This window comes from Lissotriton helveticus, chromosome 5_1, assembly GCF_964261635.1.
Source record: "Lissotriton helveticus chromosome 5_1, aLisHel1.1, whole genome shotgun sequence".
Lineage (NCBI taxonomy): Eukaryota > Metazoa > Chordata > Amphibia > Caudata > Salamandridae > Lissotriton > Lissotriton helveticus.
In genome coordinates, this window is record NC_136065.1 from 2003462567 (window position 1) to 2003487624 (window position 25058).

At 43.1% G+C, this 25058-nt stretch overlaps 1 protein-coding gene across 1 annotated transcript in view; it reads left to right on the forward strand.

The window, feature by feature from the left end:
• LOC144756163 (E3 ubiquitin-protein ligase TRIM39-like) overlaps window positions 1-25058 on the forward strand; it is a 534377-nt gene that overhangs the window by 425272 nt on the left and 84047 nt on the right. Inside the window, exons 4-5 of the mRNA XM_078645742.1 lie at window positions 7732-7754; window positions 22194-22423. Of these exons, the coding sequence (XP_078501868.1) occupies window positions 7732-7754; window positions 22194-22423 (253 nt within the window). The remainder of the gene's footprint in view (window positions 1-7731; window positions 7755-22193; window positions 22424-25058) is intronic.

The following is a 25058-nucleotide window of genomic DNA, read 5'->3' on the forward strand; positions in this document are numbered from 1 at the left end:
GGGCAACACGATGCATGAGTCGTTACCGGACCTAGCAAAGCGTCAACATCCGATGGCAGGACTGATGGAAGTGTAAGACAGATGTCCAACACGCATTCCTCTCCGCAAAGCAGGCATTGTAGAACAGTTAAGATGCAATCTTGCCAGATTGAGCTGAACGATAGAAACCAAGTTGTGTTCAGATCTCTTAAATGAGTCAAGCCAAGAATCTGTGTAATGCGTTCACGATACCGCATGGCAAGGAGGGCTTGTTCCATGGTAGTCTGGGTATCGCTGTTGACTGGACTTGCCATATCGGAGCAGAAGGAATAAAAATAGAATTCCTGCTACGAGTCCCAAGATGGGAGGCAGGCCACCGAACACCGAGTGCACGAAATTTGGAAAAATGCAGAGGACTGCTTCAAATGGTGCTAACAGTCCCGAAAAAATTGTCTTAAATACATGTGCAATGCCACTGGTATCAGACATATTTAAGATTTGACTTAACATTACTGCGAAGTGTACTGGGCAGTTTGTTGATAATAATGCATGTATCTCTGCAGAAGTCCTTGCAACTTGCAGATCATACGTTTCTCTAGACTAGGTCAGTGGCACAGTTTTTTGCAAAAGAATGACTTTCATTCTGCTTAAAGTATCAATACGTATAGGAGAGATATTCAGTGAAGGCCATAATGCTGTCCCCCTGTCTGTCTTGCTCTTTGGATAAAATACTTGCATACAACAAGTGACCCTGGATGACACACTAACGAGATAAGCTTTTCCTGGCAACATGCCACAACAGCTGTGGTCATTGAGCATAACGTAGCTGCCATTGGATAGCTGCCTGAAAATTGGTTCTCTCTATGTTGAGGGTGAACCGTGCAGGTGGCAAGAGAGGTTATTTGCAGAACCCTCGCAGGCTCCGTGTAAATTAATACCTTGGCACAAAAGTGTACCACTTGGTGAGTTCTTACAGTTTTTACCACTAAGGAATACCTCCTTTCCCCCATTCCAACATTTGTGTGTGTATGGTAAAGTCCAGGTTGACTTAATGTATTTTTTACCCAACCTTTCATACAGGCCCGCTGGTATATGCTGTAGACAATACTGACATTGGAAAATCGTCACTGGTATCGTTATGGTGCCATGTATTATCCATTCAATGACAGGCTTCTCAGAAACTGTCAATAGTAATCTTTCCAGTTTTTCAATGCTCAGCACTGGATAGTCTGCTCCTCTTTGTGCCAAAGAATTTTTTTTATCTGTAAGGTTAAATACAGCAAACAATGACGTTGTGTTGATTAGACGCCATGGCATGTAGCCTGAACCCAGATTTTGTAACGTCCAGCCTAGCTGCAATATAGAACGTAATTGGGACTGGCCATATTGTAACATTAGCAAGTCCTGCTCTATTATGTCAATGGCAGAGGACACAATGCTGTCCAAAGAATATATTCTGGAGGACAGAGTTGTTAACCCGTTGTCCACTACAGAGGGAGTTTTCTCTAAATGAATACGATCAATTTCTCGTATTCTTTCTGCAGTTTCCATTTGCGTCACTTTCCATGCTTCATTGTAAGCCGCGTATATACCGGCGTATAAAAGGTTTTTGACGTGGTTTGCGAGGCCCCATTAAGAAATCTCGCAAATCATTGCCTTCTTTAAGTAAAGGTAAGTGTTGTTTGATTTCTGGAAGTGTAGATTTGTGTAGCCACTCAAGGCATAGCTTTCCTACACTGTAAGTAGTTACTATCCCTGGATCTTGTCTCTGGGAGTATCTTGGATCTGGCCTATTCACTGTGAACCCTTTTGTTTTGTTCAGGAATCTATTTTGACAGTAATTATTGTCTATGGGCCAGATTAACCATTTTTTCCAGTCGGGATTAGTTCTGTTTTGTTTAAAATTATAGGGTACGTCTACCTCCTTTTCTGTAGTATCATTACTGTCAGATGTGGGTTTAGGTATTGACGGTTAATTTAAATCTTTTATCTTAGCCAAGCGAAGAAGTTTGTTGAACAGTGTCATTTAAAAACATTATTTGTTCTGGTATAATGCAGGCTCCGAATAAGGCTTCTAAACCTTGCACCTGCCATTCTTTTGTGCCCCAGACAGTTTTTGTCTCAATGTTGTCTTTCCAAAAGTCAAAGCCTAATGTAGACCGCTGAGCATAAAAGTTTGCAGAATAAATTTGTTTAGTATTGGTCAACATTGTTTTTGTTCCGGTTTTATTTATATTTTTAAAATAAAACTTCTCTGGATTTGTAACAATAAACCCTGAGAAGTACGGAAACTTTTCATAAAATGTTTTTGAGCTGCCCTTTGGCGGCGTTGGACAATGTTCCCATTGATTGTAAGTAAAACATTTCTAGGGCTTGCAGATTTATGCAAATAATGGTGACCATAATGATTAAATCAATACATTTGTTCATAATCAGATGAACCTTCTAAATAGACATGTTCTGTGAATTTAGATGACATTTCTAAGTCTGTCTTCATGTTATTAACAGTTTCAAAGTCCCAATGATCAGAAAATGTCCTGGGTGATACAAAGTCACCCAAAGAAACCTTGAATCGGTGTGGAATCTTCAGCAGTTCCACCGGGCCATGGATGTCATAATAAGTTCTGTCCCATGCTATACCACCACGTATAGGAACGACTGTGATGTTTACTGATGACGGGTCTCTTTGTTCACGATGAGATGATTTGTGAGGTTTCAGGAGCAAGTTGATTTTCTTACTTGCTGTGTCCATTGTACTGTATTTTCCATCTATCATCCTTCCCAAACTTAACACAAGTATGAGCCAGAGCAGGAGGAAAAGTACGCCTAACACAATCCAAAATTCAACCCATGGTGAAACGAGATATGTTTTCTCAAGTTGATGAAAGAGTTCTGTTATGTTTTCTTTGAAAGTTTTATTAGTTGGCTTATCTTCAGGTTCACTGAGACCCTCTGAAAATGTATCAAAGTTGATGAAATAGCCAGAGGCAGTTCTGTCAATTGTTGGAATAGCATCAGGATTGTTATTAATCTTTGGAGCAGCTTCTTCCTTTGTCATATTTGTATAGTCAGAGGCTACATCATTGTAGACAGGAGTTTCTTGACAAACTGTTATTTGGGTCTCAAGAGGCACAAGTTCCATGGCTTTGTTGCGTAGTCCTTCCTTTCTTACTGCAGGTTTATCAAAGGTGATAAGTCTTTCAGTTTGAACCTCTCTTAGATTGTAGCAAGATTTGGTCGTCTGCTACATCTTGGGAGTCCACTGGGCCTACTACTTATCGGCCACATGTTGTGGTTTGACCAGGTCGATTGATACAACTCTGTTCTCCCTTTTTCCAGCAAGCGGCGGTAGTAACACTGATCTTGTTCCGTGTATTGCTAAGACAGGTACTGCTTTTCTGTAAGAAGGCCCAAATTCCTTCTTTACCGCAATCTTTTCCCTGACTAGATCCCCAATCTTTGCAATCCAGACAGGTCTTGCTGGGACAGGTGGTATTTCTTCAGTGGCTGTTGGCTTTTGTGTTTTGTTACTCAGACTTTTTCATGTTTCATTGAAGCCCTGTAAGACAGCCAAACGATCTTTGACATCAAAGGGTTTTTGTTCCACCACTGAAGTTTGACAATCGAGGTCTTCGATTATCATTCTAGTACCAAACAGTAATTCACATGGAGTGATTCCACCCAGAGAATTTCTTGGCAGATTGTTAAGACTATGTTGGACACTTATTAGATGTTTGACCCACCCATCGCCGGAACCTAATACCTTAGCTGTTATAGATTGCTTTATGTCACGTTTTTTTCTTTCCACTACCGCATTACCCTCAGGATGGAAGGGTCTAGAATACCACAATGCAACGCCCAAGCTGACCATGGCCTCCTTGTAAGCCCGAGAGCTAAACGCAGGACCCTGGTCAGAATGTAGCGTGACGATTGCGTATGTGCCGATAAAGACTCGCAAATCTTTTATAACCGTTCTGGTGTCAGCCGAGCGCTGTGGCCACATCCAAATTAATCTTGTGCAGGAATCCACTGCGACCATGATATATTTATAGTTGCCATCCCTCGTTATGGGACCGCATTGGTCCAGGTAAACGCATGCTAGTGGTTTATCTGATTTTAGAAGGGGCGTCTGCGCAGGACTTTTCACGGTCGAAACTTTCATTCGTTGGCAGATTTCACATTCTAGAACATAGTTTCTAGTCTGTTTCCTCATGCGCGGACACCAATAACTCTGTTTTAATAATGATACTTTGGCGAAAACTCCTGCGTGTGCAGAGGCGAGTCCTTCATGTGCTGCTAAAATTAGTCCTAACCTATGTTCCATGTTTCGAACTGCCCTATCCCCCACTCCAGGGATTCGAGCAAAAGGAACATTATTCACATCAGTTATATATGAGTACTTTACTGGAAAGCCTTTCGGGAGTGTCTTACCACTGTCTTTTACTGTAGCAGTGACCGCTTGCATTATCTCGCTGTCTATTTTTGCACCATCAGGATTCAAGCAAGCCGGGCCGAAACGCCTGAAATGGCAGAAACCGGTCCCCGGAAGCTTGTTTCCTTCCCAGTGTAAGAATTGGCTTTTGTAGTCTGGTCTGCCCTGTTCCCATGATGCACTGGGCCAGGGACAGACTAATTTGCATACAGCCAGGTTCTGAAACTGGGATGGTGCAATGAGCTAAAAAACGGTGTTGGATCTAGCCCTGATCTCTTGACTGGGTGAGAGTACTCTGCTTAATTCAGAGACTCTGTCCATCACCACCCCTTGTTGTAAAATAGCTAGCTCAGAGGTCACTAGAAACTTTCTCAAATTCACAAGAAGGGATTAGTTTCTGACAATCGCATAAACATGACAACTTTGTTTCCCAAGAATAGGAAATCAATATCTAGAGTCACAGAAACAATAGATGGCTATTTTACTCAGTCAATCGTGCATGCTTCGTTTCACCAGAGGTGCTGAGAAAATAGAGAGACTGGCGTTTTCAGTAAAAAGTATTTATTGAACAGTCTTCCTTCTCAAGCATAAGAAATGTACTGCTACAATCGTAATACTGGTTAGAAAGTACAAGGCATATAGTAGGAAAAGTATTATAAAGTAGTACTGTAAAAGCATGATATGGTTTCTAAGCCATAAATTGCCAAAAACATAAAATACATACAGCGATTAAAAATAATGACTAAAAGTACGCAACTGGTGCTTCTAAAATACGACTACCCAGATGTGCCTTATCTCAGTATACTACAAGGGAAGAAGTAAGTGAGGATTAGCTTAAGTTTGGTATTTCTTTGCCAAGAGTCTATCCAAGAATTCTCCAAGAGTCTAATCAGCTCCGTTCCTTGGTTTAGAATGAAGGAAGTCTTGTATCTCTCTCTCAGGACTCGATTTCCCAGCAACCCGCATGGGTAGACTGGAAACACTGGAGCTGGATTTCTCGGCAGGAGAAAAGACAGTCTTTCAGTGCGTCAGCTGGAGGGTCGACTTTCTTTGGCACGTGCTGCTGCGGGGCGTCGGGCACGTAGTTAGTCGATCTGCTCCAAACCACCGTGTGTTTGTCTGGGCAAATGTAGGCATATTTATACTTTGAAGGTGGCGAGTTTGGTGTATGATTGGACTTAATAACATCATCAAAGACTATGTTCTTTCGAAAACTCCATGATTTCCTAGATAAATTAGTATTCAGGCAAGGGGAAGTCCCTAGCTGCTGAAGGCGGGTTTTTCTAAGAAATTATTGTTGATTCTTGGAACTTGGTGGAAGTAGCCATGCCGTATTTGTGCTGCATTGGCTCAGTCTAAATATGGTAATGATTTCTATGCCTATATAAGGATTGGGTAATTTATACCTATATAAGGGCATGAATCGCGAAAATTATACTAGGGTCCTAGATTCATTTACAACAACTCCTACAGATATATCGTTACTGAAGGTAAGTTACTTTTTATTTTAGACCTCCCTGCAGTGTTCAACACAGTCAACCACAGCTTGCTGATAGACAGTCTTCAAAACCTGGGCATTAGTGGCTCAGTTCTATCCCTTCTTAAATAGTTTCTGACAGATAGCAGATCACCTATTTCTACAGTTTGCTCTCTATCTCCCTCTTTTCGGCTACTATGTGGTGTGCTACAAAGCTCTTCTCTTAGCCCTTCACTTTTCAACTTGAATGTCACTCCTTGGCAAAACTAAATAAATCCTTTAGATTTGCTACGGTGTTGTACACGAATGACACCCAAATTATTATCCAAGTTACTAGTAACATTCCCAACACAGCTACTAGATTTCACAACTGTATGCAACAGGTTAGTAAGTGGATGTTGGAGAACTGCACTCCGGGAAGATTGAGGTCTTGTTTTTTCGATTCAATGTTTCCTCCTTGTCCAGTAAAAAGCAGTACTCTTCGATACATCCCTATCCTTCAAACACCAAGTTAATGCCATCACTTCAGGTTCTTTTTTGCATTGAAAATGCTTAGAAAATGTTTTCCTTTCTTAACTCAGGATCTTCATAAAACAGCAATCGCAGCTCTCCTCCTCTCTAGGCTGGATTATTGTACAGCCCTCTTTGTAGGTGTACAAAGATGTCTCCTTGCTAGACTTCAAGTTTAGCAGAACGCTGCTGCCTGTCTCTTGCTAAAAATTTCCAGACAGCAGTCAGTTAAACATGCTCTATCCTCTCTTCACTGGCTCCCCGTGCAGAAGAGAATTGATTTTAAAGCCTTATGCATTGTCTTTAGGGCCTAACATAATGCTGGCCCTGACTATTTAAAGCACTGGTTTTGCTGGCACACCCCACAAATAAACCTTCGCTCTTCCAGTGCCAACCTAGTTAGGATCCCAAGTTTTCGGTTGTCTAGGTGGGACAGCAGGAGCTTTGTCTCCTCCACTTCCAACCTTAGGAACACCCATCCTTCTCATCTGAAGAATTCACTCAATCTGCTCTTTTCGTTAAGCCCTTACAGCGTGGCTCTTCACTCTGTAAACACTATCTGATTACGGATTCAGGTTTCTTTTTATTCATTCCTCCTTCTAAATGTTCAGTTGGTAGCGTCTAGATGTCTTTGATTATTAGTTTGTGCTTTATAAAGATCAAAGCATGCTAAATTACTGAGATTGACTTTGTGTACATGGAGAGTATCTCAGTTGACCTGTCTTGCATTACCATCAAAGGTTTGTTTAACCTTTTATTCCCACTGGGAATCTTCTTCATGGGATCACAGCCCATGACATTTAATGGTATAGTCTAGTAGTTTACCCTACTGACCAATGTGGCACAAACATTGAGTAGCTTGGTTGCAGGCCACTCTTAATGTTTCCACAGTTGATTACCACAAAGGTGCTGACCACTCCTACTGCTGGTTCGCGAGTGGCGCCACATGGAGCGGCATTGGAGGGTTTAGATACCTCATGCATTTATGTCCACAATCCGTGCCCTGAGAATGAGGTGTCCTGCTTCATATGAAATCCAAGGGTCCTGCAGAAGCTGAGAAACTGATTACGCATCATTTAGAAATGACTCTGTCCCCGTACAATCATCTGCTCTTTATGTATGTGGTCTAATCTTTTCTTCAGGAAAGTGCCATTTATCACTTTTGTTAGAGCTCCTTTTGATTGAATGCATTCATAAGTTAATCAAGTAAATCTATGCTTGATGCTTTGTCTGCGAAGGTTAACATATTTGTATATAGTTATTTGTAATTAGTAAACTTGTGAAAAACTTGAATGTATACTTTGTGTTGATCTGTTTGTGTTTCACTCCTCAGGATGCGAAGACCGTTTTGAGCAGGTACGATTATCTTCTTTGACAGCTCACCATATAAAAAATTTAATTAAAAAGGAGTCATTCAAATTACTTGTATCACACTGCAGTCTTCTTTATGTATTTTTGCCCCTCATGTGAGCCCATTTTTCAATAGCTAACTATTGCCTAATTAGTTGGAAAGAGCAAAGCGACCATGCTAACTTAGAAGCACTCTATTCAGCAGGGAGATGTAGGATCATATTTTTGTATTTTCTTTTTTTTATAATTTTGCCCTCCTGTATAGCTTTTATGGTCCTCTCCTTCTTATTCATTGCCTTTTTTCCATTTATTTCCGCTTAGTTTGTTTACTTTTCTTTTTATAATGTTCCTTTATTTTTTCATAGTCTTTTTTTCCCTTTAATTTCATGCACTAATTTCCCTTCTCTTAATGTGGCCCAGATTTTACTTTTTGCTTATTTTGTATATTGGTTTTTTTTCTGCCTTTTTTGCCCTTCATTTATTTATACTCTCTTCTTCTTCTTTGTTTCTAGCCTTTGTTGTTCTATACTTCTTTCTTTGAATATTCTCTTATCTACATTAATATCCCCTTCTTGAATAAGGTTTTTCATCTCAATTTGCATATTTTATTGTATAAAGCAGTATTTTATTATTCATTGGATTACTTACTGGGTTGAATGGTTGCTGCTGAACCATGCAGGATTCTGAAGATTAATGAAATCATTTAAATCTACATCTTCATTCAGCTTGGATAGATGCAGTTTAACCGCAGCCAAGGTAGAATGTTTCAGCCAATTTTGACACAACTTGCCTACTGAATAAGTCAGGACAGAATGGTCAGTTTCAAAACGGGGATCAGGTCTGACCTGTCTAAAACCATCAGATAAACCCAGAAAACGGTGCTGGCATGAGTCGGCACTTCTGTGCCACATCAGCCAACCTTTTGGATCTATACTGGATATGTTAAAGGTAGAATTAAGCAAAAGGGTCTGCAAGTCCCTAATGGAAAACTGAGTAAAATTACTCCAGCCAGCATATTCCTCCAAATCAGGGATGGTGGGAGTATTTAATTTTTTAGAAGTAGCCAATCCAAAGCATGTTGTTTGCGAAATTGATGCATTCAAAAACAACATATGATTAGGGATGAGACATGCACGGTGCAAAGCCTCAGTGCCTTGTACCTGCCAGGCTTTTGAACCCCAAACAGATTTAAGGTCAATAGATTCCTTCCATAACTCGTAGCCTCCAACAGCTAACTGATCAAGGAAGGACTTCGAGTACAACAATTTAGTATCGGTAAGTCTAACCTTGGACATCGGCTTCTGTGACATTTTAAAATAAAAAGACTCGGGATTGGACTGATTGAAGTCAGTAAAATAAGTGTACTTTTTTAAAAAAGTATTTGAACTGCCTTGTTTAGGAGCCGGGCAATGCTCCCATTGCGTAAAATTAACAGCATTTCTTCTGGACGAGGTCTTATGTAAGAAGTGATTGCCAAAATGTTGGAAGCAAAACAAATCACCCTAATTAGCAGATTCTAAATACAAATCCTCAGCATCAAAGGCAGCATAGTATTTCAAATCAGAAAACAGACTCTCCACGGCCTGAACATCCCAATCATCAGAACGTATGTTTTGTTTCACTACATCCCCCATGTTAACTCTAAGGACATTAGGGACATTAACAACCTCTGTAGGGCCATGAATTTGAAATCTAACTGCATCCCACACAATTCCATCAAGGACTGGCCAAGCAGTGATGTTAACAAATGCCAAGTCTCTTTTCAATCTGTGTGCTGAATGTGACGAGGAAAGGGGGGCCAAAGTTCCATTGAGATGTCGAATGCATGTTCTTTCCTCGACATAGTGTCAATTGATGAATCGAAAAAAATAAAACACAAAACCAATTGACATAAAAAGGTAAATTGAAAAAAGTACCAGCCAAATATATGTCCAAGGGGGAATCAAAAAAAGTTTTTTAAATAAAGTGGCATAAACTGCAAACTTTGAGGGTTTCTTCGAAGCATTGGAAACAGTGTCAAATGAAAATCTTGATTCTGTGGCCAAACGTGTTTGCAGGTCAGGCATAGATAAGTCAATGGGATAAGTGTAATCAATGTCATCATGGTTTGTACCAGGCAAAGTACTTAATAAAGAGCTGGAAAGTGCAGGTAATTCGATGGCTACTTCCGTTTAAGGATTAGAAGCAGTGGCCAAAACAGAATTTCTCACAATGGAAGGACAGGAGACTGCCGGTGTCATACTAAGAAGAATCGGCCACTCTGTGTATCTTGACATTGTCAATGGAGATAAATCTGTTTTCCTTACGACCTGGAAGTGGGGGTAAAATGACTGTTCTTGTGCCCTTCACTCCAAGGACTGGAACCGGAGCTCGATAGGAAGGTCCAAATTCTTTCTTGTTATCGATCTCTCTAACCAGTTCTCCAACTTGGGGTAGCCTGCCAACTACCGGGATCTGCAACGCAACATCCGATGTGGAGGGCAAATGTTCCTTTGCAAGACTGTCTCTGGTCTTTTGTAGATCCTGTAAAACATTGCAATGTTCATCTACGTCAAAGATTGTGGCGCGAACCACACCGTCTAGACCATCAAGGTCAGGGACGTGCATCTTGATGCTAAAGAGCATTTCGTATGGGGTCCGCCCACCCAGAGACCTTCTAGGGAGATTATTAAGAGCACGCTGCACGCCATTGAGGTGGGCCAGCCAGTTTCTGCCAGTGCCTATAACTCGAGCTGTCAAAGATTGCTTTAAGTCACGGTTCATTTGCTCCACTACACTATTACCCTCAGGTCTGTAGGGAGACGAAAACTTGACTTGGACCCCCATCGAAGTCATGGCATCCTTATACGCCTTAGAGGCGAAAGCCGGACCATGATCCGAATGGAAGGTACCACAGGCAAAAATCCCTACAAAGACATGTGAATCTCTAATGACAGTCCGTGAATCAGCGCTGCGATGGGGCCAAACCCACACAAAGCGTGTGCATGAATCGACTGCTACTAAGATGTACTTATACGCAGTATCAGAGGAAAAAGGACCACAGTGATCTAAATAAACACAACCTAGTGGTTTATTAGATGTGTACAACTGTGTCTGTGGCGGATGCGTAGCAGTCGAAGGTTTAATCTGCTGGCAAATGTCACATTGAAGGACATAGTCTCGCGTCTGTTTGTACAGTCCCCGCCACCAGAAACGGCGTTGTAATTGAGTTACAGTGGCCGAGACGCCCGCATGCGCATACGCCACACCTTCATGCGCCGCTGTAATCAAGCTAGCTCTGCGATCCGAGTTGGGAATTAAACGTTCACCAACTTTAGGAATTTTCACAAAAGGAACCTTTTCGGGACTTAAGTGGTATGTGTACTTCGAAGGGAACCCCGTAGGATGTTTACTTCCCTTCTCAGTGGCAGCAACAGCCGCCAAGATGTTATCATCAATCTTACTTTTGGACCGTGTAAAAGCTGCAACTAAATACCTAGACACCGCTGAACAGCATGAACTCCCACACGCTGATGGCCGAGAGTATGAATCACAAAAACAAGCGGCAGATTAGCCTTAAGCTCAGCCACTCGAACCCAGATCATCTTGTGTTTTATCGTGCTACCCTTGGAATCACGAAACTCATTCTGAATCCAAAAGAACAAGTTTTCATTGTAAGACTGGACACAGTAGTAAGAATCACTCACAATAAGAGTAGTCGCATTCGGATCAGCGTACTCCAACTCTAGTAAAAGAGCACGAAGCTCTGCTAATTGTGCGGTGCAGTCCCCTAGAGTCTGCGTGTGCACTACTCTGGACTTGAACTCATCGTTCACCATGGCACCGACCACAATGGCGCATGCGGAAACGTAGGCGTGTTTAGAGCCATGCGTAACCTGCGCCGAACCATCAGTGTAAATGATGCAATGGAAGTCCTCCAAAGGTCGCATTGCTAGAGGAGCAGGATGAACGAATTCATACTGCAAGTACTCCTGCGACCGTAATGAGGCGTCAAAAATAAACGTGACATCCGTGGACGTCAAGGAAGCAGCCCATTGAATCCACCGAGGGTGCAAAGCTTTAGAATTTGGTACACTGGCTTTCCTAACTGCCTCTAAATGAGGACAGGGTGTAACAACCAACATGCATTTTCCCTGTGACAGAGCACGTTCCTTAAGAATCGCCATCTGCTCAGCCGTTAAAACTTTCTCCACAGTGGAAAAACGCATTTCAGCCGAAGTGTACAAGTGTGACTTGTAGGCAATAGGTACTGTGTCACCTTCATTAAAAGTTAGGTACGTGAAACCCACCGTCCCAGGAATGATTCTTATCACCAGGTTAGTGTGGTTATCACGAGTCAGTAAGAAATTAGAAGCGAGCAGATCAGCCTGCAAGGATTGCAAGATGGCTGAATGCTCAGGCAGCCAGTATGATTTGGAAAAAGTTGGTTGTATCAAAGCATACAAAGGCTTGATACGCTGGGCATATTCCGGAATGTATGTTCTCCCGAAATTTAAAATACCCAGCAAAGACTGTAATTTTTTCAGTGTTGTCGGAGCGCGCAACTGTGCGCATTTCTCCAGGAAGTGAGGAGCCAAACCTCTACCTTCATTGTTGAGCTCATAGCCCAGGAACAACACTGTGTACTCTGCAATGTGCGATTTCGCAAAGTTAAATTTGTAACCCATGTCTGCAAAGTTACAAATTATGCTATTGACTCGACACAGATGCTCCCAAATTTCGTCGTCTGTGAGATAAATGTCATCCACATACGAACAAGCATCCGGATCGATTCTCTCCAAAAGAGAGACAATGCGGGCAGTGAAAATCCCAGTACTATTCTTATAGCCCATCGGGAGACGCCGAAAGTGTTTTTGGACCCCGGCGGAAGTAAAGCTGGTCCATTGGGAACTAAGACCATCCAAACTATGGGCATAAAAACCGTTGGAAATGTCAAGCGTGGTTTTAAAACGCTTACGCACAAGACTATCCACTAGGGCAGAGCCGTGAGTATTCTGTACTGCACAGTTACGGCAGTGCGAGTTTAAATGCCTGTAATCCAAAACCAAATGATACGTACCGTCCGGCTTGTTCACAGTAAAAAGGGGGTTATTCATTGGAGACACACACACGTTTCAATCACTCCCTGATATTCCAATTGTTCAAGGATAGCCGCGACGGAAGCCTTGGCTTCTAGCCGAATGGGATATTGAGGTTGAGGCTGTGGCTGAGACCGTAAAGGAATCTCGTGGCTTGGGGACAATTTATCCCAACCACACTGGTTGCGGTGCAGAGCCGGCGCTAGAGCCTTAGCCTACTCTTCTGCAAAATGCTGCGCATGCTCTTTCGAGACAGTGTTCGCGAAACTGGGGAGGATTACCTCCTCCCCTTGCGGCGCCGCGAGGACAAAAGGTGGGGGCCAGTCAGCCTCAGAAAGCAAAATGTCATACGTAGACGAAAGATTTTCCCAAAATACCCCTTTTACAGTACGTTGTATGTCTCCTTCGATTAACAGGACAATTTCAAAATGTCTATCAGGGGGAGCAACTCTCGTATCGGCTGTTTCTATCACAACATAAACATCAGTCGCTGTCACCTTCAGTAGTGAACGCAGGGCCTCTCTCACTATGGTAATCTCCGCCGCGCTGTCCAGCAAGGTCAGAGCCCACGTCAGATTCCGAAGCCACGTTCTCACTATCTGTGGCATATCGATGCGCTGTCAAAGCCGCGACTTTCTTTTTGGCAAACTGCGGTCTCTTCGGCGTTGAGCCGTCCTGCTTCCCTGCACCGTCTGTCTGGCGGGGCTGGTCACGTCCTTGCTGACCACCCCGACCCCTTCCGCCTCCTCCACCACCGGTCTTCGGGGCCGATGAGTCCTGAAAGGAACGAGGAGAGTGTTGATCAGAAACCTGAAATCAATCAGGTGATTTCATCGTAGCGCGATCGCGCAAGTCATAAACTCGCTCTGTCTGCGCAGGCATCGGAGTCGCAGGATAAGATTCTTGAGTCTGCTGTTGTTGCTTACCCTGTTTCTGCTTTTTAGGCCAATTTTTTTTCTTGGACTTGGGCTGAACTTCTGTCTCCGAAGACTGCCCCGGAGGTTGTTTTTTCTCCTTGACTGAAAAAGGCTTTAGACCCTTACTAGTGCGACCCACTGTTTTATAAGCAGCCACAACAATCCTCGCTAACTGACGGGGTTTTTCGGCATCGGGGATTGCCGCCAAAGCATTAGCCACCTGAAAATTCACTGCATCCCCCTTGACATTAGCAAGAATGAGATCGCAAACTATTTCAAAGGAGCCACACAGGCGCATACCCAATTCAACCGCCGCCTCCGGTCCGTGATCATCTTGAACACGTTTAATGATCGTAGGCAGTACAGCCATAGATGGAGTGCCATAACACCTCGCATAGACAGCCGCAAAAGTTTTTCCCCAGGTCTCAGTCAACGAGTTCGGGTGCTAAATCCTTCAGTAAACTAATCGTTAAGATTCTATGTTTATCTCCAGGAGTTGTATTAGGAAATACTGCTTCCAGCTGGTCAAATTTCTCGGCAAGCCAGAAAGGAAAATCATCCTTTTCCTGGGGACGCTGCATTGACCATAACCGGACTGAGCTTCAAACCGCCCTGTCCCCGCTGGAAGAGCCGGACCCCCCGGGGGCCCACCCGGGAGATGACGACCTATGTATTGCACTAATGCACGAATCGCGGCAATTGAAACTACATGTAGTCTACGAACCTCCGCTAGGGTACAATTGCCGTGTTGAGGATGAGGGGTAAATCCAGCCAAAACAGGCCAATTTGCGTCTGGAACGGACAAAGGACCTAACCTCGGAGCGGTTAAAGAATGGGGTAGGGTGCCACCAAACCAAACGCGATGCTGCCAATGATCAATAGGTATTTCCAGTGTCCTGTACGGAGTATATTCATTCGGCACAGGAGAGGTAGTGTAGTTGTGGAACACACCAGAATTAGCGTCCACCGCCGGAAACGTCACCCACGAATAAAACAGTTCGTAAGGGTAAGCTGCATCCACACTCACCACCAAAATCACAGCCAAGCCTTCCAATGGGACTTGGTAAGTCTGCATATGATTGCGCACCGCAATGCGACTATGCTGCGGAATGTCCACAGGCTGGGCCATGACTGCACAGGAACTTAGAAAAACAAAGTAAACTTTGTAGCACAACTGGGTAGTAATTCAAGGAAACAGTTTCAGAAAGATTCAAGCTTGAAAAGACCTATTTCAAAAATAGGTAGGTTTTGTCCGACACCACCGTTTTCCGGAAACGACAGTGAAGGGGTTAAGGTTTGAATGATCTACTACTCGAGTGTCATGATATAAGACCACCAACCGTTGGGCGCCATGTAGCGGAATTTCCGTTCTCCTACAGAACTGTGCATAGAGATTTGGAACCTCGGCGAATTAGGGTGGCCCAAAACTCACCTCAGTACCCAAAATCCCCTTACCAGGCTAGCTACAGTGTCTCATTGGTCATAGCAAACTTCCAATGATAAGACAAACCAGAACATGAACTTACGATACCTCAGGTCACGTGGAACACATGAGCACTCTTTCGTTATACAATCATTTCAAACCAGAACGTGGAGTAAATGAGGACACGTGTACATTTGAAATATTTATTTACTAATGCCGTTTTCTCAAACACAGTATCTTAGCTAATACAAGGAAACATATATTCAGAAGCAAAGTTATCAGCATAGTTACTAGTCCATAGAAAGCAAAAGGTGACAGCATGCTAAGATACTGTAATGAATAAGCGTTAACAACACCGAATTCTCACCCTCCCTAACTCGCATATTATATTAATATCTAAGAAGGTCTCTTTGGGTTTTAGCAGGGCGGGCCCATACCTCAAGATCCTAGTGTGAAGAGATCACATCAGCTTCCACCAGCTCTCTGCATGCGAACCGCATCAAGTGTGTATGTGTGCTCTAAGCAAAGCAATATAAAACGCGCCTAAAGCCAGAATTTGTCAGGAGCTGAACTTATGTTATGTCTATGAAGGTGCGGAAATCAGACCTCACAACAATTCTGTGTCGTTATCCTTGAAGCTTCAGCACTCTCTGTACAGACATAGTTTATTAAGCAAAGCTGATATCAGAGCAATAACATATTATTCTCATGTAAATCACAACGCTCTTCTTGGTTGAAAGCTGAATCAACAATTATGTGTCGTGTGCAGAAGCAGCAAAAGGAAAAAATGTCGTTTAAACATTTAATAAGCCCATGCTAACTTAACACAGTATATAGATAAGCAGTAACTATATGACAACCTCCACTTGCCATCATATACAACCCTGGTATCCATAGAAGTAAGACAGATGGCAGGGCGTTCTCTTGCTTGGCAGCCAATTCCTGGAATGTCCTCCCCCAGCACATTCGGAAAGCCACGTCTCTTACAGAGTTTCGCAAGAAACTGGAAACCTGGTTCTTGAACTGAACCATCTTTCACTGCCTGCACTTACGCAGTGCCTGGATACCCACACAGGTGACATCTTCACGCTCTATGAATCCATGTTACATTACTCTACATAAGAAAGATAAGAATAGGACATAGAATATAGACAGTGAGGAAAATCAAACTGTCACTTACACTGTACAACACTAACCAGGTTACTGAGTTATATATTATCAAGTAAATGTGACTAAATAATATGCCAATGCTCTGAAAAGTTAAACAGTTAAGAAAAAGTATGTTAGAAAACTGTCATACTATTAATAAATTGTCATTATCTAGTACATCATATCACACTTCTAATGTTTCTACGTGCTGCAAAAATTAGGATTATAACCCATTTGAATGTTATTTAATTTCCAAGTGCCAGAAGGAGGAAAGCCCGAGTCTGTGCATCTTCAGAATGGAGGTTACTGGTTGGTTGGTGGAAGTGTAGTCCGTGGTTTAGGTGGGTGAGACCCCGGTTGTGTAGTGCTGCGTGCATTTCTGGGTTGGAAGCCAATGAATTGGTTAGAATTGAGGTGTGATGTGCGTGAGGCGAGTAGGGTTAAGTATTAGTCTGGTGGCAGTGTTTTGTATGGTATGAATCTTGTGCAACTGGTTTGCTGAGATTCCATTGAAGAGGGCATTGCTGTAGTCCAGTCTGCTTGTGAGGAGGGCCTGGGTGACGATCTTTCTGCTGTCAGAAGGGAGCCATGTGTTGCTTTTTCTTACTATGCGGAGCATGTGAAAGCCGGCAGAGGTGAGGGATCTGGTGTCCAAGGTGATGCCTGGGTTTCTGTTGTGGTCATAGGGAGTGTGTGTGGGGTCTTGCTGTATGGCTACATCTCATTTCTTTATTTGACAGTATAGATTCCCTGTCAAACACTTTCTTTGGGAATCCATCTCTTTATTCCATTGGCCTAGCTGAACTCCTTGTCCATTCCTTTGCAATGAGAGGTCTTGTAATCCTCATTTATCTTGCCATCGCAATCAACACCCCCACTTATCTTGCAGAGTAGCTCATTCTAATTGGTGGCTCTCTGCACAACCACAGGAAGCCTTTGCCATGTATGCATCCAGAATCTGCGACAACATATCTATGCTCCTATTCCTCATTGATTTTATTCTGGTCTTTTACCAAGTAGAGCGCTCCTCTACCTTTTGGCTAGGATTGTGCTATAGAAATACAATATACATACTTATTTACATACATGAATATAGCCCATCCTGTATGTAGGAGCGTTTGCCAGTTGTGCGTGCTAGTGCCTACCTTATTTTCTCTCTTCATTTACGGGGTTGTTGAACATATTAACACCTTGAAAATTGACACCCCAAAGTTGAGTGGGCCCAAGATCCATGTGCTCCTCTTACCAGATGACACTGTTATCATTCTAGGACCATGTCCAGCTTACAAAATCTCCTTTTTGAGGTTTTCTACCTGTCCTGGGGCTCGAAATCAACTTGCAAAAGACTAAATGAATGGTTTTCAGATCCCATAATAATCTCAAATATAAATTCACTTTAGGCACTAGTGCAGTACAGTCGGTACAATCTTTTGACTATCTTGGGGTTGGGATCACTAACTCCCTCTTGTGGTCCCCCCAGATCCTCAAAAGTAGTTTGATCATCCCTCATACTCCTGTTGGCATCTTGAAAATGCATAAATCCTCCCAATTTCAGACAGTTTCTCCTGCCTTGAAAGTTGATAGGGCCAAAGCTCAATCAGCAGTTCTCTATGAAGCTGAATTATTGGGGAACTTCTGACCTTAACTAGTTAAACGTCTAGGAGATGAAGTTTATTAAATCACTGCTCAAATTATCCTTGTCTGCACTGTCCATACCCATATGTTTTGATAATGCCCATTACAGTATTGAACATATTGCATACTGCCCTTAAAAGTATTGAACATCTTGCTGCCCTTAATCTGCTTCTACAGTGGGCCAGGCTCTGGTCCCATTGCAAATTGAATCTATATAGGATCTTCTAGAAGTCATGAATCTTGAAACAGGGAATAAGATGAAGGGGTTCTTGCACCTTAATAAATGGTTTGCGAAGTTAGACCCCATTCAATTTACACCTCCCCTGAGTCTATTCAAATTCAAAAACACTTTTAGTTAAAACTTGCTGGGATTTTACAGTGTCCCAGTAGCATTACCCTACACATCTTAGATATTTCTTCTCAATTCCTGATCCATAAATCAATTCCAAAATTTTAGGTTTTCCTTGATGAGATTGCCCCTCTTCTAGCTAAAAGCCTATATAATAAATGCTGTTTGGGCATGCTACCTCTAATGGTCTCTAGACTCTCCTTCCTCAGCTGAGTGCAACCTATGCGAGTATACTTGTGAAGTCATTGTCCATTTTCTCTTTTTCTGTCCTTACTATACTTGCCCTGGACACAAATGGATACATCCTTGGTGTCTCAGTCTGGGTCTAGACAGATTCCGGACTGCCCACAGGATCCTTACCTCTGATTCCTCTAGGATGATGGTGTTTATTATTAGTAGATATTTGTTTGCGCTTGATGTATACTCTCTAGACTTTCTCTAACTCCGATCTAGATTCCCTTTTGGGAATCTTGATGCAGCATAATCACTTTTTATAATGCACTTAATTAAATTGTTAATTTTTCTTCTCATTTATTGCACTTTATATGTACACTAAGTGTACTTTGGTTGATTTAGGTAAGATAGTTGTCGTTTTATTTCTATCACTTTTCTGCCACTTATTATAGAAGTCGGTGGGGAGATAGATAATCATAGGGGAATGGATCACTTGTACCTGTATTACAACCAGTGTCTGGTATGTTCACCGTCAATCACGTACAGGAATGATGGATCGGTATAGCTTGATTATCTGCTTCTTACATCACGGAAAAGCATCATCATCTGGTTGTTTTTTTAGAAAAAATGCTGGGTGATAACAGTAGTGACCAGTAATAAAGTGAATGTGAGTAAGGTGAGTTTAAAATTACCTACATCTCTACACCAAAGAAACTTTATTCAGTTGGAGAATGGGTCCTATTGTTACTCCCTGTGTGTGGTCGGATAATTTTTTGATTTCTTTTGATTTAGATCTTACCTTGGTAAAGTCACCCTTCTCCCCGAGAAATTCCTGGGCTAGGAATTGGAGCAAGGTAGACATTTCTGCTCTCTGTGCGTCGTCATCTTCTTGCCCTGACCTAACGGGCGCCCCTCCACTGTCCCAAGCTGTCATGCTTAATGGTTGGCTTTCGAGAGCTTGCGATCAAGTCGCTCCTCTACAACGTGTCACTGTTAGGCGCATTCATGAGGCAAATAAGTGGTTTTCCCCCCCTCCTTAAGACAAAAAAGCTAGAGGTGCTCCAAGCAGAGCGCGCCTGGAGGCTGGATTACTGTCCTTCCCGTAAAGACCGCTATAAAACCGTATGTAAGGAATATAAAACTGCCAGGCTAAGACTGACTACTTCTCAGAGAAAATTCTTGCCGCTGAGAGTCCGCCTAGGGAAATTTTTACTACAGTGCGCGAGCTGGCCTCCTCTGACAGGACATCTCTCAAAATTCCACCTTCCCAGTTGTTGTGCGACTCGCTCAACAACTCCCTCCTTTTCTGATCCTCAGCCCCCTCAATAGGTCGGCTATTAACATTATACCCCCCTTAACTAAGGAGTCTTTCCTACCTCTCTTGGCCCGTGTTAAATCAGGGTCCCCAGCCGATGTCTGCCCAGCCTATGTCTTGCGGAAAAAAAATTCTGACTCTTATTTGCCACCTCTTACTTTTTTGAATGAGTCCCTATATCAAGGCACTGTGCGTGCCCTTCATAAGGCAGCCGTTATTGCTCCCATTCTAAAAAAACCAGGGGCTGACCCTTCCTCCCCTGCTAATTACCGCCCGATCTCGCTCCTCCCTTTTTTGGGCAAGGTCCTTGAGACTCACGTCACCCAGACACTGAGCTCCTTCGTGGAGGACAGCGGCTATCTTGCTCCTTGCCAGTCTGGCTTCCGTCCTCGACATTCGACCGAGAATGTGGTCATTTCGGTCCTGGACCAGCTTAGGGAAGGACTGGATACCAACATTCCCCAGGCCCTCGTCCTCCTTGACCTATCCGCCGCCTTTGACACGGTTGATCACTCCATCTTATTATTCCGTGTCAGGGCGGCGGGTATGGGGGGCCCGATTCTGGCCTGGATCAGTTCTTTCCTCAATGGCCGCACTCAGGCTGTCCACCTAGCCGAATTTTCAGCTCCCCCTTGAGAAGTTCAGTGTGGTGTCCCTCAGGGGTCCTCCCTCTCTCCCTTACTATTTAATTTGTACATCCTCCCCCTGCTGTTTGCTTTGCAACAGATGGAGGTCACGGTGTACAACTACGCCGATGACCTCCAGCTGATCTTTAACCTTTCCCCCTCCCAATCTGGTGTTCATTCTTTTCAGTCGGTCATGCTGTTTATCCGGGATTGGATGAACTATAACCATCTGAAACTCAACCCGGATAAAACTGAGTTAGTTTTGACCGGCGGCACTGGCAGTCCCTGGTCCCCTACCTTTTGGCCCCCGTCTCTAGGTTCCCCTCCTTCACCCTCCTCCTCTGTCCAGACTCTTGGCATCATCATTAATCATCAACTCACCCTTCATTCCCAGATTAGTTCTGTTGTGTCTTCCTGTTTTTTTATGCTCCGAACTATTCGGAAAATCTCCCGGTTTTTTTCTGTCCCCGCCTTCAAACTGATCCTGATGGCGATGGTTCTTTCTCGGCTAGACTATGTAACATCGTGTATAACGGTGTTCCCGCCTATGCCCTTCAGCGCCTCCAGTCAGTTCAGAATCAGGCAGCCCGGCTGATTTTTGGGCTGCCCAAATTCCACCACTCTTCTCCTTTGCTGAAGTCCCTCCATTGGTTGCCAATCAAGGAGCGGGCCTTATTTAAATTAGGTTGCACTACCTTTCAAGCCTGAGCAGCAACGGCGCCCGTCTACATTTCCTCGGCCATTCAAGCCTACCATCCCACTAGAGAGCTACGCTCTTCTTCTATGTGCCTTCTGACTGTCCCCCGATTTAAGAAGAGTCGGATGGGGAGCCTGAAATTCTCGGTCCTGGCCCCTTCCTTCTGGAATGCCCTTCCGCTTGCCTTACGCTCAGCTGCCTCTTATATGGAGTTCCGAAAATCACTTAAAACCCATCTCTTCTTGAAAGCTTTCCCTGCTTAAAAATCTTCCTGCTCCCCTGTCCCTGGTTTTTTAGTGTTTACCAGCGCCATGAAGCCGCATGGCATACGTGCGCTTTATAAATTATTTTAAATTAAATGGGGCAAGGTTAAAATCAAGGCGTTGCGTATACATAAATGCTACTATTCTATTGCACCTGCTAGTCCATGTGAGTGGTCGACATGTTTCAGCCCTTCTTTCGCCCAGCTGGGTCGAGGGGGCTTTCTTCAGGACCTGTGCAAAACGGAGGGGGAGGGGGATTGCTGATTAAGCAACCCGTAGGGTCAGGTAAGTAACCTACCCTTCTTCTTAATAGTTACCGGTCATATGTACCTACAACTCCTATATCCCAGGTTCGGCTTTCTTGGGGGACCAGCGGGCTGAATAACCTGCTTAGGATGTCAGGTTGCACCACTTGTGCTCGCTCCGTCTACGGTGTGATGTGCGTTCATAATAGAAGTCTACTTTGAGCAATGAATTCCCTTTGAGATTTCGATGTATTATCACTTGCACTTAATTTGACTGTTGCCTGCCTCTGCCTATTCATTGCACTTTATATGCTCAACCTTCTCATGTATTATGCTATTTATTTGTGCTTTTGCGGCCTTCAGCCGAATAAACATTTTCTACTACATTCTTCTTTATGTTTGTGGCTTGGTGTTCCTTTCTTCATTTTTCTGAGTGAATACTCCCTACTTGCTGCCTGCCTATCATTTTATTATTTTTTTCATATTTGTACTGGCTCAGTGCATACATTCTGCCCTACCCTCACCTTCTAAGCAGATGGGAATGTCATAGGATCTCTATTTGGTTGTTTCCAAGGTATGAAAATATGAAACCTCAGCAAACTGATGGTGATACCTTAACGGAGAACAAAGAAGAGACAGACGAGGAGGTGGAGGGCGTGGCGGAGGAGGAGGAAGAGGAAGCGGAAGAGGAGGCGGAGGAGGAGGGGGAGGAAGAGGATGGAGAGGAGGAGGAGGAGGAGGAGGAGGAAGAAGAGGAGGAGGAGAAAGAGGTCGACCTGCAGATAAAGATAATTGAATCATTGGGTGAGAAACCACAAACTTGTCATTCGAGTGAACTATAAAAATGTCCAGTAAACTGTGAATGTTTATATTTATCATCTCACCAATATATTTAGTTAGCAAATGTGTTGTTACTAAGGCACTTAAATCCCAACCTATCAAAGAGCTTAAATGCTGATGATAAACATAATGCAGTAATTAAAGATGACTTTATAAAACAGGCAGGCATCTTTGAATATTTGTAAAGTACCTATATATTAATTTACCTAATGTTAAGGACTATGGAGTACCAGCATTATAAGGAAAAGCAGCAGTCAGCCTGCTATGATTTGACTAGTGGACTTTAGAGCACCAGATAGTTCAGTGACTGACTTCACTCTCTCTGCTGTCCTCTTACAGCAAAACATAGTTAATTGACCGGAATATATAATAAAAATGAATATTAATCATACAAAGGATGCACAATTCACCCTATACCACAGTAGGGGTTTCTTGAGTAGGACTTTGGGGCTGCGCCTCCTCACCTAATTTGCAATCTCATTATCATGTTTAGGATTCGCGTGACATCTATTGTATTTGATATATCTTAAAGGGGCTTCTCCTATCAGTTCCCAAGGCCAAAGTACTCATCCAAATGCGCCTTAGTGTGTGAAACATTTTTTTCTTACATTAAGGCTGCACAGCATGTACTATTTACAGATACTTGTCTTTCGCTGGCTGCACTCATTTACGATACTTATCTTATACTAAAGCTATTCACACTGTTTAAGCCCCATTCACTGTCCAGACTTCAGGGACTGTTAAACTATAAGATCTCTTCCTAGGGAAATGGCAGACAGCTTCTAACAGTGTGTGAGGATGCTTGCTTTTTCATTACTTTGTTGTGTAAAGCAGATGCTTAAGCCTTAGAACATTTGTGAGTATTTCCTATTCATGCATCAGTACCTTTCTTTGCACTTAGTAGGCATTATCGGATCGGTTTTACTACTATACAGACAGTCACAATTGCACTTTCAATAATGCAACAAGTGCTTTGGCACTAGCCCAGAAGGTCTAGGGAACCTACGAAACACAGATTATTGCTACATTTGACAATTAAACAGGTAGTCACAAGTGCAGGTATCTTGCAGGCAACAGGGTCATTATTAGAATGGTGCAGCAGGTGCAGTACCACCGGCTCCAAAAGTTGTCAGAACTCCTCTAAACACCTAATATTGCTATAGTTTGCAACTAAAGATGCAGTCATGAGTGCAGTTTTCTAGTAAGCACTAGGGTCATCATTTCAATAGTGCAGCAGGTGCAGAGGCACCGGGACAACACTCCAGGCAGGCCACTAAACACTGATTATTGCTATATTTCACCACTAAACAGGCAGCCACAAATGCAGTTATCTTGCAGGCAACAGGGTCATTATTTGAATGGCACAGTAGGTGCAGTGGCACCGGATCCAAAAGTTGTCAAAACACCTCTAATCACCTAATATTGCTATATTTTACTACCATACAGGCAGTCACAATTGCAGTTACCTTGCAGTTAAAAGGAACTTGATTTGAATGATGCAGCAGGTGCAGCGGCACCTGGCCAAAAGCTCTAGGGACCCCACTATACGCAGAATATTGCGACATTTTACTACTAAACTACAGCCACAAGTGCATTTTCCTAGCAGATACTAGGTTCATCATTTCAATGGTACTGCAGGTGCAGTGGCACAGAGGCCAAAAGATGTGAAAACTCCTCTAAACACCAAATATTGCTATATTTTTACACTAAACAGGCAGTCACATGTGTAGTTCCCTTGAAGGCACTAGGGTCATGATTTGAATGGTGCAACAGGTGCAGTGACACTGATGCCCAACTAAGAACACCTCTGAACACCAAACATTGCAATAATTAACTACAAAATAGGCAGTCACAGGTGCAGTTACCTTACAGGTAATACAGTCAAGATTTGAATGGTTCAGCAGGTGCATTGGCACCAGGGCCAAAGGGTGTCATACCTCCGCTAGACAACGCATATTGCTATATTTTACTACTAAACAGGCAGTGACAAATGCAGTCTTGCAGGCACTACGGGCATGATTTGAATGGTGCAGCAAGTGCAGTGGCACAGAGCCTAAAAGTTATGAGAACTCCTCTAAACACATAATACTGCAATTACATCAATTCATTCTATTATTTCCTTCTTTCATTTCATTTATAAAATGTTGATATTACTTACCTGCACTATACCACTAGTTACAGCGCGATATATTGCCTTTTTGTACATAAACCAGTCATAACACTTTAACAGACTTTCTGTAACTTATACTCTACAACTACTCAAAAAGTTACAACATAAAACAGCTTATTATTAATCATATAAACAAAACCGGATACATTTACCAATGCTTGTTTTGTGAATGTGACTCGGACAGTCAGCATATGAAATGTAAAGATGAATGCCTTTCTGCCTGAGCCTCGCTTGCAGTAAAGGTTGGGCAGCTAGGCACACCTTCGGGGTACAGGCGTGATGCAGTGACGTTGGTCTTGTATTGTACAGTCCTTCACATCAGTGGGTGGTGCAGGGAAACAAGCAGCAATGCAGCAACTAGATGTATCCTCGGCCATTGCAGAGAGATGCCCTGTTGTGGCTTTATATCACTCAGCTCCGATTCTAGTA